Source organism: Podarcis vaucheri (genome assembly GCF_965113315.1).
Source record: "Podarcis vaucheri genome assembly, chromosome: 16".
NCBI lineage: Eukaryota > Metazoa > Chordata > Lepidosauria > Squamata > Lacertidae > Podarcis > Podarcis vaucheri.
The window spans coordinates 10,487,517-10,499,427 of record NC_138754.1 but is presented as its reverse complement, the minus strand read 5'-3'; the positions used below and the strand labels follow the sequence as shown (position 1 = coordinate 10,499,427).

Here is an 11,911-nt window from a genome sequence, read left to right as displayed (position 1 = left end):
TTCCAGTACCCCTCAAGCTTGGGTGGTGGCAGCCCAGGGCAGGGCCTTCTCGTTGGCAGCCCCTCAGTTGTGGACTTCCCTCCCACAGAGGTCCACCTGGTACCTTCGCTAGACAACTTTTGGTGAATACTGAAGATGCACCTCTTTGCCCTGGGCTTTGACACCTGAGATGTCTGTTTTCAGGGCTCGCACCCTTGTTCCTGTGACTAATCTGTGTTAACTTTTTAAAATTTTAAATAGTTGTTGGACCCTGCCTTGGGACCTGTGGATTGGGCAATAAATTTAATGATGATACAGAGATTTGTATTTAAATAGGTTCCCGTAAGATTTCCTACCACCATCAACTTTTCCTATAAGGTCCTCAAAATTACAATAATATACCGTTACAAAAAATGGCGAGGAAAATGTTTTAGCAACTATAAAATGAGTAAATCCAGTCGAAGTGGAACAGAGCAGTATAAATTCATTAAAACAAAATGCCTTTAGTTGTCAAATGCCAGGCTGAAGTGTCGCATCTTCATTATACGGAAGCGAGTGACACAATTTGGGGGCTGCTGCAGAGAAACAAAAGCAGCACTTTTTACCCTAAAATGGGCGTCTTTTTACTCACCTGGGTATGTTGTGCTGAAAAATACATTGCGTAATCTGGAGACAAGCAAGCACCGATGGGTAATTACGGGGTTTATCCAGTGTTAGTCCTACTCAAAGTAGACTCGTTTAAATGGTTTTGTTTATTACTTTCGGTGGGTCTACTAATGCTGGAAAAAAAACCAATGTTCTGATCTGTGCACGATTATCAGGTGACACGAATTAGGTCAGAGGCGGATCGTGGTGTTGGCGTCACGGTGTGTTTTGAGTTCTTTTTTTAAAAGCATGTGTCCAGGGAGCTGGAATCCTTCCAGCTTTGCAAGTCAGTGGGGCTGGGCCATCCCTGCAGGCTTAAATGACAAAATCACGAGGGCTGACCCATGGCAGATCCCCGTTGGCTATTCTTGCTCTTGATCTCTGTCGTGGATCCGTTCTAGAGGGCTAGTGTGTTAATCTGTTAAAACAAGTGCAAAGTCTTAATCAAAGTACAAACAACCCTTAAACCTCCTTTGATGTAAACTGCAAAAATATACATATGACTTTCTGGGGTGGGTATTAAAATGCCCCACAGCAAGCCATGTGTGTGTCGGAAGATGGGGGTTTAGTTCTGCTTCCCTGAATCAGGGTTTTCATGGGAGGGGGTCCCAGTACTTCTCACCGACTTGTGTAAAATGTGTGTGCGTGTGTAGTTATGAGTTTTTTTGGGGGGTGTTCAGTCTGGATGGCGGTCCAGATGGGTTGGGGGGGGGAATTAGCCTAGGTCCCCTTCCAGAACCTGTCATCTTGCATCTGTGAGGTTAGAATGTATAAGGGGAATCTTGCCAAACCAGTTTCTATGTTACCATAATGCCTTTGTTTGCCTAGTCCAGGGGTAGGTAGCCTAAGGCCCGGGGGCCGGATGCGGCCCAATGACCTTCTCAATCCAGCCTGCAGACAGTCAGGGAATCAGCATGTTTTTACATGAGTAGAATTTGTCCTTTTATTTAAAATGCATCTCTGGATTATTTGTGGGGCCTGCCTGGTGTTTTCACATGTGTAGAAGGTGTGCTTTTATTTAAAATGCATCTCTGGATTATTTGTGAGGCATAGGAATTCGTTCACCACCCCCCCAAAAAAATGTAGTCCGGCCCCCCACATGGTCTGAGGGACGGTAGACCGGCCCACGGCTGAAAAAGGTGGCTGACCCCTGGGCTAGTCCAAAGTGGTTGCCGTAGAAACAAATGGATAGGCCTTTCCTCATGGCTGTTGAGCCTCTTCAATCCATGCTCGGGTTATATATATTTATAACTAGGACTTCCAGATGAAGATGGCGACAAGTAAGGCTGCTTGTCCTTGAGCTCTGTGGTCTGTTCTAGTTTTGTGTATATAGATATAGATATAGAAACACATACAAAAAATACAGTAAAAGCAATAAGTGTGACCCATCAAATGCATACAAAGATGAAATGAAAATACAATGAAAGCAACTGAGGATCTCATATATATATATATATATATATATATATATATATATATATATATGGGGTGAGTCAATTCGATTCTTGTCTTCACATGTTTATCTATAGAACAGGGGGTTTAGTGGGCCTAGTTTTTATCCTGAATTATCCTGAATAGTTTTACAATCAATTGGTTCAGCAGTTCATGCTAATTGCTACATACAGGCAAGGGACATGCCCGTTTTATTTCTATGTGGGCTCAAAAGCCATATGTTTTAACTGGAGGATAGGAGCTGGGAGAGCACCTGTTTTGGCTTGGCATTCTTAACTGATACGAAAGGCTTAGAAGACCATCTTGACCGAAGGATTCTCTGCAGTTTTAATGTGGCTTCAGTTAAAGCGCCCAGAACTCCATTGCTAAATTTAGCCCAGAAATCTATGCTGGACTATTGTGACTCAGCCAAGGGAAAGCTAACTGCAAAGCAGTATGTAATTAATATGTCTTGCAGCCTTTGCCCTTTACATGTTGAGTGTTCAAGTACTGCAGCCAGAGATACTTTATTCCAAGTAAGAGGTATTGCCACGTATTCCTCTGATGGAAGTATAGGTCAATTGATCTGGGCTTGTTAGGGAGCCGGTATATACATAGGCTCCCAGGCAACCTCAGCTTCCTCCATATAACAAAACCTCAACTAGGCATGATAACAATCTTGGCATAATAGACTCTGCCACAACAAAAGACTGCAACTCCCTTGGTGTGGGAAATTTTGCATGATCAATGTCTCCTCCCTATAAACGAACAGCAGAGGGAATCTTTAGCAAAACTGATGCACAGGAAAAGGAAGTTGAAATGTTGGAGGGTACGTCTCCGGGACATAGGAAATGTCCTCCTGCTACTGATGTGGGTTGCGTGCCCCCCGTATTCTCTGCCCACAGCCTGGCTCCCAAGTTGGCGCATTTGCTGTAGGCTTTCCTGTCTAAAGCAATCCATCAAGAGTGGAGCTTCAGAGCAGATTGACGCACCAGTTGGGTTTTAGGCCGCGCTAAACAGATTGCAGCGCGATGAGCTGGGGGACTCTCCGGCCAAGGACAAGCCCTGGCAGGTGGTAGGACCCAGACCTGGGTTATACTTAAGCGGCTTAGAGCAAAAGGAGAGAAGGGGAGATGTCTGAGTAACCTGGGCGGGAAGGGGGTATCATGCAATTCACTTGGCCTAATACAGAAACATGGAGGTATTTCTGCCTGGAAGTGGGTGATGGGAGCCCAAACTGTCCATTGGTGCAGAATTGAGAGCTCTACAAATTGCAGGCTCTCTTAAAATTAAAAAGTTCCTTGGTCTCTTGCAAAAGAAAAACTTGTGATGTCTTCTTGTGGTCGCATGGGATTTGCAGTCCCAAGTCTCTGGAGGGCACCAGATCGGCAAAGAGCATAAGGTTGAGATGCGACTCAGAGGCAATGATCCTGTGCATTGGCGTCAAGGCCTTTGCAAGCCGTGTCCCTTGTTTTTTGTCCATGAGACATTCGAGGCTAATATATTAGGAATGAATAATGCAATCCGCATGGATAGGTTTGATGATGGATAGAAGAACGTTTTCCTTGGAAACTGATTTTATTCTTGGCTTGTTGACAATTTTTGTATATTGCCCAATAACTGCTATTCTTGACAGTAAGAGCTGTTTGACAGTGGAATTTGCTGTCAAGGAGTGTGGTGGAGTCTCCTACTTTGGAGGTCTTTAAGCAGAGGCTTGACAACCATATGTCAGGAGTGCTCTGATGGTGTTTCCTGCTTGGCAGGGGGTTGGACTCAATGGCCCTTGTGGTCTCTTCCAACTCTATGATTCTATGATTCTCCAGTTTAAACAACATAGTTTAAAAGCCATAGATAATTCGTTTTGTGACATTGTACAAGACAGTTTTCAGTCCACAATCCTCGATCTTAGAAATTTTGTGTGTGAAATTTAAAAACCTGGTACTTTATGAACCAAGGAGACCTTGAAAGCCAGTTAAAAGTTGTGTTTCTAAAAGCCCTGTTTTTAAAAATACATTTCACCCAATAAAGCCTTAATGCTAGCACCATTCCTTCATTTAACACTTTGAAATATACATTTTTATATGTAAAAAAGGTATAAAAAGGTGGTACTTCTTTTTTAATCAGGCGAAGATACTTCCTGCAGGTATTCCTTGACCCACCAGTCCTCAACAGGTGAAAGACAGTAAGATGTCTTCTTAATGTGGGAGTTGAGGGATAGCTCATTTGGTAGAGCATGAGACAAACTGAGGGTCGTGGGTTTCAGCGCCACATTGGGCAAAAGACCCCTGCATTGCAGGGGGTTGGAATAGATTACACTTGTGGTCTCTCCCAACTCTACAAGTCTGTGAATCTGTGAATTCTTGAATAATACAATTCAATTACTGAAGTGACATTCAAGCAAACAAATAAAAAAAAGGAAAGTTAAAATTCGGAAGAGTGATGTGGCCAGATGTGTTTTGACCATATATAAACTAGAACAGTGTCTCCCAAACTTGGGTCTCCAGCTGTTTTCGGATTACAATTCCCATCATCCTTGACCTTGCTAGCTATGGCTGATGGGAGTTGTAGTCCACAAAGAGCTGGAGACCCAAGTTTGAGAAACAGTGAACTAGAAATACAAATGTGCCGGGTTTGTACTGATATCAGTTCTTGGCAATTGCTTTGTTTGCCTCTTTTGGAGCAAGCAATGAGGACTAGGAACTTGCAATTTGGAAAAACAAAACAAAAACGAAGCTAATTCCTCTATCCCCCAGCAAGCTGTTTGAGATACCTTGGAAATGGAGCAGTGTGTCACAGGCTGCCAGCACGTGCCGGGTGTCCCACACGGCAAACCAGCGGATGTTTTGCTCAAGGTGCCATCTGGATGGCCTGACTGTCACCCAGGTGGATCAGAGACAGCTTGGCGTCAGCCGGAGTCTTTGCGTCGCTTCTGATCCCTGTTTAAATAGCTTGAGCTGCCCACAAATTCTAATCTTCTTTCTGGGGCACTTGGAGAGAGAAGACCAGCAAGCTACCTATGCCTGACAGAAGCACAAAAGACTCCCAGGTTCCCAGGTGAGTTTACAGAACGGGGCAATATTCAGGTGAGAAGATGCCAGCAGGAGCTGGGGTGTGCCTGTACGTTTCTGGCTTCCAGAGGCAGGAGACTGATTCCTTGGGTTTTGTCCGTACTTTCCTGAGAGTCAAGCCTGCACAAAAAACAGACCCTCCAAGTGTCCCTATTTTCCAGCGACGGTCACCAATTTACAGAAGCCATCCCAGTTTCTGATTTGATCCTGTAATGTCCCGCTTTACCTTAGGTCAGGACACCCCTGTTTTCATTGGAGAAATGTTGGGGGGTCTGGAGTTATCTGGTCCCTGAGCCAAGGAGATAAGTAACCAGCGGTGTTTGTTTTTTTAAATGTTCTTGAGTCATTTTGCCCCAGGGAAATCACCATTTTATAGTTCAAATCAGGGAAAATAAATACAGTAAATGGACAAAAGTACACAGATTCAAAAAATGTTTAGGGGTATGCGTACCCCCAGAAAAAAGCACTGTAAGTAACTATGCAACATTTACAAGACAGCTGAAGGTAGCCCTGTATTTTTTAATTCACGCGTAGGCAAACTAAGGCCCGGGGGCCAGATCTGGCCCAATCGCCTTCTAAATCCGGCCCGCAGACAGTCCGGGAATCAATGTGTTTTTACATGAGTAGAATGTGTGCTTTTATTTAGAATGCATCTCTGGGTTATTTGTGGGGCATAGGAATTCGCTCATTATTATTTTTCAAATTATAGTCTGCCCCCCCCCCCACAAGATCTGAGGGACAGTGGACCGGCCCCCTGCTGAAAATGTTTGCTGACCCCTGTTTTAAATGTTTCATGTTTTATTATGTTGTTATATACATTGGGAGCCGCTCAGAGTAGCTGGAACAACTCAGTCAGATGCGTGAGGTATAAATAATAAAATTATTATTAGGGAATAGGACGTCCCTATTTTCATCGGAGAAATGTTGGAGGATATGAAAGACTGAGAATTCTTAATATGTGGTGAAATTTGAAGCAGGGTGATCTTTATCCCAGATTAGTTGTCCTGGAATATTTTTGCATCTCTGGCTCCAACCATCATTGGGTCTGACTCGCTCCCAGCATGAGGCCCTTAAAAGATTATTCCTCAGGGAACGCGGCCCTTGATGGGGAAAAAGTAGCCCACCTAGGGCTTGGGTGAGAGCATGTCAGAAAATCCTTGGTGGATTGCGAAGCCCAGTGTCTACTGGGTGAGATCTGGCGAAGTCATACGCCAAGCTGGCTCCTAGAAATCAGTGGATTTCAACTGATTTCAATGGGTCTCCTCTAAGTATGGATCTCACAGTTGGATACAGTAAGGTGAGGAGAGTTGCTCTTGTGTTCGAATCCTGATTGAGGGTTTACCTCAGGCATCTGGTTGGCCACTGTGAGAACAGGATTCTGGGCTTGATGGGCAACTGGCCTGATCCAGCAACCAGGCGCTTCTTATGTTCTTATAGGGACCTGCAAATGCCTGCTCACTGTAGAGCAGGCATCCCCAACCTTCGGCCTTACAGATGTTTTGGCCTACAACTCCCATGATCCCTAGCTAACAGAACCAGTGGTCAGGGATGATGGGAATTGTAGTCCAAAACATCTGGAGGGGCCAAAGGTTGGGGATGCCTGCTGTAGAGAACTGGCAGCTTCATGGTTCCTCCTGCTCTGCCTTCTGGGGGGGGTCTTGATCTTCAAATCAGATTTGGACCAGACGGTTTTTCAAACAGAGCAGTCTTTGCTGAGTCATATGATTTGGGCTACGGAATATGTCAGAGACTATTCCATGGGGAAACTGCCTGGCCCCCACACTTCGTATTACAAATAACATTCTTAATTTCTCCCACCTGTGACGGTTTTGCAAGAGTTTCCTTTTTGCTGCAAATTTCGTTGAGAGGAAACTAACTGGGATAGATTCACACACACCCCGCAGATTCTCAGCCCAAAGGGCCCTTTATCCTCCTTAAGGTAAAGGACCCCTGAAAGTTAAGTCCAGTCACGAACGACTCTGGGGTTGCGGCGCTCATCTCGCTTTACTGGCCGAGGGAGCCGACGTTTGTCCGCAGACAGTTTTTCTGGGTCATGTGGCCAGCAGGACTAAGCCACTTCTGGCAAAACCAGAGCAGCGCACGGAAACACCATTTACCTTCCCGCTGGAGTGGTACCTATTTATCTACTTGAACTTTGATGTGTTTTCGAACTGCTAGGTTGGCAGGAGCAGGGACAGAACAACGGGAGCTCACCCCGTTGCGGGGATTCGAACCGCTGACCTTCTGATCGGCAAGTCCTAGGCTCAGGGGTTTAGACCACAGCGCCACCCACGCCCCCCCCTTATCCTCCATATATAGCTTCAAATAATATTTCTGAAACTCTGTGAGTGGGGCACTGGTTCTCTCTCCTTGTACTACAATGGAGAGCTCATACAGATAAAATAGCTGCTCTTGTCCTGCAGACAACAAATTGCGCCCCCTAGGACTGGGCGATATCTGGTTTTCAACATCGTGATACATGACCAGCTAAACATTGCCATATACCGATATATCATGATGTCTGAAATAAGGATGGAGTTACGTGTAAGTAGAGGCATTGGCCGACTTCATGGATTTTCCTGCATCATAATTTTTGCATAGCACACAAATACACACACACACTGACCCCACGATTCACAATATATTGCCATGTCAGAAATTATGAAACCGTTATCACGATATGGACTTCAAACCAGTTTTGGATGATAGATCGCCCAGCCGTAGCACCCAGGAAACCTTGATCCTAATCTGCATTCGTGACAGAGAGCGGAATGGAATCAAGGACTGAATGGCCCTTTATCCAGGGTGCTTAATCTGAAATAAACTGGAATCGTCATTAAAACACATTTAATCCTTTTAAAGACAGTGGTACTCAGGTTAAGAACTTAATTCGTTCTGGAGGTCCGTTCTTAACCTGAAACTGTTCTTAACCTGAGGTACCACTTTAGCTAATGGGGCCTCCCGCGGCGGCGGCACGATTTCTGTTCTCATCCTGAAGCAAAGTTCTTAACCCGAGGTACTATTTCTGGGTTAGCGGAGTCTGTAACCTGAAGCGTCTGTAACCCAAGGTACCACTGTATTGTTTTAGTCATCTGGCAAAGGAATTCTGACAGGTTCCCCACAAAATGCTCATTTAAAAAAAAAAAGATTGTGGATTTCGCATTGTGAGCCGCCATGTTCATCCTTGCTCCCTCCCTTTTCTCTGCCCTGCATTCCAGCAGTCCTCCCTATGGAGTCCGCAGTGAAATCGGCGTTTGGAGTGCCGGCCAGACAGCTGCTGTGCTGTGTCTCGGCCGACTTCCCCAGGGAGAAGGGCATCAGCTCCCAAAGGTGCCACAGCAAGAACCGAGCGCAGCCTCTGGCTCGGAAGACGCCAATCAACGAAAAGCACAAGTAAGAGTCCTTTCCTGACCGAGGATCTCAAAACCCTAAGCCAGGAGGTTCAACTCGAGGGCCACATTCCCTTCTGGGCAACCTCTCGGGGGCCGCATGCAGGTGGTGGGCGGGGCCAGAGGCCAAAGTAGGCGGGGCAACAGATGTAAATTTCACTTTTTGCTAGTTTCCACACATGCTCAGAAATGGCCCTCTCTGTCCTCCAACCAGACATGGTCAGAGGTCAGGGACATATTCTAGCACCCTAGGAGGGTGAAAAGTAAGACTGCTGATGGGTGTGGCCCAGAGGTGCTAATCTGAATAAAATATTTGGGGGCAGGCAAGCCCCACCCTGCATAATTTATCACAATACACGGTACTCACCCACCATTGGAATGGCAATGCCCATCAACTTGGGCAGGGGGCGTGGCCCCCTCATATATTTTATTGGCAGGGGCGCGAAGGGACCTCAGCCCCTAGGAGTTTGCCTACCCTTTCGTCCATAAGGGCTAGGAACCCGTTTTTTAAAAAATGAAGATGATGCTAAGATTCCTCCGGAATTCTCAAGGTTTCCCAGCTACCCAATTCTGCGTGTGCTAATTCTGCGCTTGACCGCAATGGTGGAAAACACACGGCTGAAGTCTAGCACCCACACAAAAGCTCCTGCAGTTGCTCGTCCAAACTTTTAACAAATTCCACAAAGGAGGTGAGCCCACCTCTTCCAGAAGCATCTCATTCCCGTGCTTGAGTGGCTCATCTTGATTCTCTTTTTCCTTCAGGAGCAAACGGGACGCAGCCTTTGCTCAACAGAAGGCTGAGCGAGCCACCATGAGGGCCCACCTCCGGCAGAAATACCAGCTGCCCAAGGTAAGGCTTGCCTTCTCCCCGACACATCTTGCCCTGTCTGTCTCCAACGGGGCCTTCCTTTGTCCCCATATCCGGAGATTAAACAACTGACTGCAGGGGAAGGGGCTTCTTGGTGGTGGTGTCCCAACTGTGGCATTCCAAACTCCATTTCCCCATAGTTAGTGACCTAAATCATGGCTTGCTAAACCATGGTTTGCTAAACCATGGCTTGCTAAACCAGGGTTTGCTAAACCACAGTTTGCTGAACCATGGTTTGCTAAACCACAGTTTAGTGTTATATATGAGCCCAGCTCCCCAGCTAACTACTGTTTACTGACTATGGCTAACAGTCTCTTGTAGACCAAGGTTTGCAGTTGGTTCCTTCCTACACCTCAGTTAATGTTAACCATAGTATTATGCACAAACCTGGATGCCCTCATTAACAACCGTTAAGGAGTCACCGCTGCCCAGAAGCTACAGATCTGCAAAAATATCAGAACAACTCTGAAGGCTCAGCTGCTCCCGCTGGTGCATTTAACTAGCCTGTGACACAAGAAACCAAGGTTTAAGCGATTGTCTGTCAGATGCTTCTGCTTTAACTGTGGTTAGCATTAGTTCTGGTTTAGCGTTACACGCGTTACACAAAGCATCTTAAGTGGAAAAGCTCCCTCCTCCTTAGTCAGCGTTGCCCTTGTGGAAGTCAACAGAGAGAGGAGGGTAGCGAGAAAGCCATCATTAGCCAGCTCTGCCTGCCACTGGCGCCATCTGCTGTTGGGCTCCTTGCCTTCCGTCCTACCAGTCCCAAAGGGTGACAGCCATAGTCCAGCATTAATTTCACCCTGCACCCCTTTCTTCCTCTCCCAGAACCGGACAGATAAGAAGCAGCTAGAAGCGGTTGGGAACAAGACGAAACTCCCCCAGGACCTCCTGGCTATTGTGAAGCCCAAAGCTACCACAGATCCCAGCTCCATCTTCTCCAGCTTCGGTGGTCTGGATTTCAGCGCCTTGCGGGTGACAGCAGCGAGCGCCGTGCAATCGCTGCAGCGCCCAGTGCAGTGCCCTGTCATGTGAGTGAGCCCCCTTCCAAGGACCCTCACTCCAGCAGACACAGGAGTTATTATTCACCGGGATGCGCAACTGCGGATCGCTGGACCTCAAAGCCCCTCCACGGTCTTGACGTGGGCCCAGCGTCCACCAAACTTAAGGCTGTAGCCCAGGACTTGTGGGTTGGATTGGGGTGTCCTGGTGGGTCTCGTGAAGCCCATAAGACAGAGCTTCCCTGCCGTTGCTGTAGGAGAATCTCTGGCTTTCTGATGGGACAAGTGGTTGGGCGCCATCAAGGATGATGCCACCTGGAACCGGCTGCATGGCCACTGTTTACGTTCTTCTGGGAGGTTCCATGAGATGGCTCCTTCCACACAGCCTGGTTGCCCTTGCCAGTGTTAGGTCCTTCAAGATCTTTGCATCAAAAGTCTGTTGAAGAAGAAAATCCATGGTACCACCATGAAGGCGGCTGCTCTGAAGCGGCCACAAGTAGAACTCAGCTGGCCAGTGGCAGAGGACATCAACGCCGTGCACAAGGCCCACGGTTCAGTCCCCGTGTCTTTGGGTGCCGGGATTTTGGGCAGTGTGGGAGGAGAAGGATCTGTGCTTGGGGCTTTGGGGAGCGGCCACCAACCAGGTTGGGTGATCCCGGGCAAGATGGTCCATCTCCTGACAGTCCACGTTCCTGCTGTCTTTGGGGTGATGTTGTGGGTTCAGAGTCCCTTGTCTCAATAAAACAGTTGATCTTTTGCTCTTGTCGTCATTCTTGCTATTGGTAACAATAAGAATTATGATCTGAAGAGGGGCTCTTGCTAATTCTCCATTACAAGGAGATTTGACCCAGGCTGTTGTTCATTCTTGGAGCTTCATAAAGCTTGTGGGGATAATCAGAAACGTGGAGGGTGGAGCTGTAGGAGAGAGGCAGCTGGGAGGAAACAGGGCAGGAAGGAGAGAGAAAGAGAGAGTCAGAGGTGAATTGTCTGAAAAGGCAGCACAATCCCTGAGCCCTACCCAGTGATCTGACAGCACCAGCTTGCAGCTCAAAAGCAAGACTGGGAATGCTTCCAAACTCCTGCTATTTTGCTGGGGTAGGGATTGATTCCATTGAATGCCTGCAAATTCAGGTTGCTCACTTAGATCTGGTGCTCTTACAGCACAACACTCCCCACAACACACACACATATACGTGCACCAGATTTTGTTCAATAAAATTAATACTTAATAAGCAGCTGGCATTGTACAGTTGCCCTACAAAAAATTGTGCAAGAAATCAGAATGAACGCTCAACAAATTGGTCACCTGGAGGCCATCACTGATCTAAGTAGCCATTTCTGGAAACTTAGGCTGTGCCTATGTCAGACATTTAAAGCACACGGCTTCCCCTGGAAAAACCTGGGAACTGCAGTTCCCAGAGCTACAATTCCCAGCATCCTTCACAAACTACAATTCCCAGGATTTTGTGGAGGTGCCATGTGCTTAGCAACGTGTGTAGGGCACGGAATCTGTTGCTGGACTCCAACTCCCAC

At 46.9% G+C, this 11,911-nt stretch overlaps 1 protein-coding gene across 11 annotated transcripts; it reads left to right on the top strand.

Moving 5' to 3' along the window:
* Positions 1-1,082: 1,082 nt before the first annotated feature.
* Positions 1,083-11,135, top strand: LOC309520627 (complexin-3-like). 11 transcript variants are annotated; one of them, XM_082202617.1, is made up of 5 exons: positions 1,083-1,552; positions 4,813-5,109; positions 8,342-8,516; positions 9,275-9,362; positions 10,206-11,135. In XM_082202617.1, the coding sequence occupies exons 3-5, from the start codon at positions 8,353-8,355 to the stop codon at positions 10,410-10,412; spliced, it is 459 nt and encodes a 152-aa protein (XP_082058743.1). In that variant the 5' UTR covers positions 1,083-1,552; positions 4,813-5,109; positions 8,342-8,352; the 3' UTR covers positions 10,413-11,135. The 11 variants fall into 11 exon arrangements, with proteins under 11 accessions (XP_082058743.1, XP_082058739.1, XP_082058744.1 ...); XM_082202618.1 differs by lacking the exon at positions 1,083-1,552 and adding an exon at positions 1,800-1,904 and having other exon boundaries at positions 4,809-5,109; XM_082202613.1 differs by lacking the exons at positions 1,083-1,552; positions 4,813-5,109 and adding an exon at positions 1,792-1,904.
* The last annotated feature ends 776 nt before the right edge of the window (positions 11,136-11,911 follow it).